The 3,859-nt window shown below is 39.6% G+C and overlaps 1 protein-coding gene across 1 annotated transcript; it reads right to left on the bottom strand.

Moving 5' to 3' along the window:
- Positions 1-1,505: 1,505 nt before the first annotated feature.
- On the bottom strand, positions 1,506-3,344 carry LOC107955478 (uncharacterized). The gene is made up of 4 exons (XM_016891298.1): positions 3,217-3,344; positions 2,708-2,946; positions 2,168-2,379; positions 1,506-1,658 (listed from the first exon to the last, which is right to left on the bottom strand). The coding sequence occupies exons 1-4, from the start codon at positions 3,342-3,344 to the stop codon at positions 1,506-1,508; spliced, it is 732 nt and encodes a 243-aa protein (XP_016746787.1).
- Between the last annotated feature and the right edge of the window lie 515 nt (positions 3,345-3,859).

Raw genomic sequence — 3,859 nt, 5'->3', positions numbered from 1 at the left:
TTCTCGTAAGGTGCCATCTTTAAACTCATCTGGAAACTATTGTTGTAGGCGAATTCCACCAATGGTAAATATTTTTTCTAACTGCCTAGAAATTCAAGGGCACAACACCTTAACATGTCCTTGAGAGTCTGAATCGTCAACTCAGATTGACCATCAGTCTGTGGGTGGAATGCCATACTAAAACTCAACTTTGTACCCAAGGCTTCTTGCAACTTCTTCCAAAATCTCGAAGTGAATCTTGGATCCCTATCTGAAATGATCGACAATAGTACCCCGTGTATTCTCACAATATCGGATATATACAAGTCAGCCAATCTTTCAAGAGAGAAATTTGTCCGTACAGGAATAAAATGAGCCGACTTCATTAGTCTATCAACTATAACTCAAATGGTATCTTTCTTCTTCAGTGTTAATAGCAATCCTATCACAAAATCAATAGTAATCCTGTCCCATTTCCATTCGGGAACCATCGGGGCTGTAATAAACCCAAAGGCACTTGATGTTTAGTCTTGACCTACTGACATATCAAGCATTTTGACACGAATTCAGAGATATCTCTTTGCATACCATTCCACCAGTACATGGCCTTTAAGTCATTGTACATCTTAGTACTTCCCGAATGAATAGACAAACGGTTATCATGCTCTTCTTGCAAAATTTTTCAAATAAGCTCATCGTCTCTCGGTGCAAAGATCCTATCTTTGAACATCAAGCAACCGTCGAAACCAATCCAAAAATCTAATTCAGTGCCTGACTCGTATTGAGTTCTCTTGGCTTGCAAATCACTATCATTGACTAGGGCTACACAAATTTCTTATAGAAATGTTGGTCTGGCTCTTAACTCTACCAAAATCGAACCATCATCTAACAAGGCCAACTACGTGTTCAAGGCTTTCAAAGCAAACAAAGATTTTTTGCTTAGTGCATCTGTGACCACATTCGCCTTTCTTGGGTGGTAGTCAATGATCAGTTCATAATCTTCAATCAACTCTAACCATCTCATTTGTCTCAGATTTAATTCTTTTTGAGTCATCAAGTACTTCAAACTCTTGTGATCAGTGAATACACGGCATGTCTCACTATACAAATGGTGTCTCCAAATCTTCAGGGCAAATACAATGGCTGTTAGCTCCAAGTCATGTGTTGGATAATTTTTCTCGCATGGCTTTAGTTGCCTCGAAGTATATGCTATTACTTTGCCCTCTTACATAAGCACGCAACTCAATCCATTTAAGGACGTGTCACTATAAACCTGAATACTTTTCCTGGTTCGGGTTGTACTAAAACTGAAGCTTTGGTCAGTAATGTCTTGAATTTCTCAAAACTCTGCTGACATTTCTCTGACCACTCAAACTTAACATCTTTTTGCAGCAATCTCGTGAAAGGAGTCGTAGTCATCGAAAACCCTTTTATGAAGTATTGATAGTAACAGGCTAAGCCTAAAAAGCTTCTAACCTTGATTATGTTCTTCAGCGGCTTCCGCTCAACAATAGTAGATATCTTATTTAGATCAACTCGGATGCCATCACTGACACAATGTGACCAAGGAATCTAACCTCTCGGAGCCAAAACTCACTCTTGCTAAATTTAGCATAGAACTGTTTGTCCCGTAAGACCTGTAAAACCGTTCTCAGATGTTCTACATGCTTAGTCTCATCCTTGAAATAAATTAGGATGTTATCAATAAACACAACAAAAAACTTGTTTAAGTATGGCCAGAATATCCTATTTATCAAGTCCATTAATACAGCTGATGCATTTGTCAACCCAAAAGGCATCACAAGAAATTCATAATGGCCATACCTCATTCTGAAAGCAGTCTTAGGTGCATCTGACTCTTTTACTCACAACTGGTAGTAGCCGGATCTTAGATCTATCTTAGAAGATCAAACAAGTCGTCAATCCTAGGCAACGGATACTTGTTCTTGATGGTTACCTTGCTAAGTTCTCGGTAGTCTATACATAGCCTCATCAAACCATCTTTCTTCTTTACAAATAATACTGGAGCACCCTAAGGCGAAAAGCTCAGTCTTGGAAAACTTTTATCTGTCAGTTCTTGCAACTGTGCTTTTAACTCTTTCAGTTCAGTTAGCACCATTCTATACGGAGCAATAGAGATAGGAGCTGTCCTTGGCACCAACTCAATACCAAATTCTACTTCTCTAACGGGAGGTAATCCGGGTAGCTCTTCTATAAACACATCCAGATACTTGTATACTATTGTTACCAATTCCAACTTCAACTCAGATTCTTCACTATTCAACACAAAAACAAGGTAGGCTTCATATCCTTTTCTCATATACCTTTGAGCCATCACTGAGGTAATCACAACCGGTGGAGTATCCAACTCGCTTAAATCAATCCGGAGAATCTCACCATCTGAGCATTTCAATTCGATATACTTGCTACCACAATTTACAATCATATCATGCACAACTAACCAATCCATGCCTAGTATTACATCAAACTCATCGAAGGGCAATAACATAAGGTTAGCTAGAAAACAATGACCTTGAATCATTAAAGGATAATTCTTACAAACTTCATCGACTATAACTGACTTACCTAGAGGGTTTGACACCTTAATCACAAATTCCGTAGGCTCTACAGATATCCATGCTAGACACTAATTTCATGCAAATGTACGAACGGGTTGACCCTGGATCAATTAAGGCAATGACATGTGTATTATAGATAGAAAATGTACCCATGATGACATCGAGAGAAGATGCTTCCTCTCGAGCCTGTAATGCATAAGTTCTTGATGGGGCTCGAGCCTCTGATTTTGTAGTAGCATCTTTAGCAACAGTTCGACTGCCACTTGCAATTCTGGGATGTCTCAGATGCCTACCTCGAGAAATAGGAGCATTCAGCTGTGGAGCTAATTCAACCTCTTTATTAGCTCGCTCAGGGTAGTCTCTTAGAAAATGGTCAAAAGACCCACATCTGAAACACGCACCACTCTTCATTTGGCACTCTCCAAAGTGAAATTTGCTACAGATTTTACACTTTGGCTTTTGATCATTTACGTTTCCCACACTAGTTACCATAGGGGAAGAAGACTTCGGGTTATACTGCTTAGAGCTTCTTGCTCTACTTGAATATCCTACTGATGAAGTGGACCGCTTTTGATCACTTCTTGATTTCTTTGTGGGGAAAGAGTGTGCTCTACTGTTAGACCTCTTACTCGAAACTCGAGCCTCTCTCTTAGCTTACTTTCTTTTCTTATTTAGCTCTTCGGCCTTCTTGTCTTGATCAGCTAATGTGGTAAATTCTTGTATCTCAAGGATCCCGATCAACAATTTAATTTCCTCATTCAAGCCTTCCTCGAAGTGCTTACACATTTTTGTCTCTGATTAGACCCACTCCGTTGCATACTAACTTAACCTTACGAATTCCCTTTCGTACTCTGACACAGTCTTATTTCCTTATTTGAGTTCTAGGAACTCCTTTCGCTTCGAGTCTAAAAACCTCTGAATGATGTATTTCTTTTTAAACTCAGCTTGGAAAAACTCCCATGTAATGTCTTCCTTCGGTACTAATGAGGATACCGTCTTCCACCAATACTATGTTGTATCTTTCAGAAGAGATACAGCACACATCAAGCATTCCTCGGGTGTACATGACAATTTGTCCAAAACTCACACAATGTTCTCAAGTGAGAACTCAGCTCGTTCCGTATCATCCTTAACCCTAGCCCTAAACTCTTCAGCCCCATATTTCCTAAGTTTATCTACTAGGGCCTTACCAATTCTCACAGGTGCCATAGCTTATGGCACTTCTCCCACCAGCCGAGCAGGAGGCGGAGGATGTCGTGGTATATTAGGGTGATTTCTTAAGTAATCCCCAAACCATTAAT

This window comes from Gossypium hirsutum, chromosome A08, assembly GCF_007990345.1.
Source record: "Gossypium hirsutum isolate 1008001.06 chromosome A08, Gossypium_hirsutum_v2.1, whole genome shotgun sequence".
NCBI classification, from domain to species: Eukaryota; Viridiplantae; Streptophyta; class Magnoliopsida; order Malvales; family Malvaceae; genus Gossypium; species Gossypium hirsutum.
Note: the sequence above shows the minus strand (reverse complement) of the source record. Positions and strands in the feature narration are given on the sequence as shown.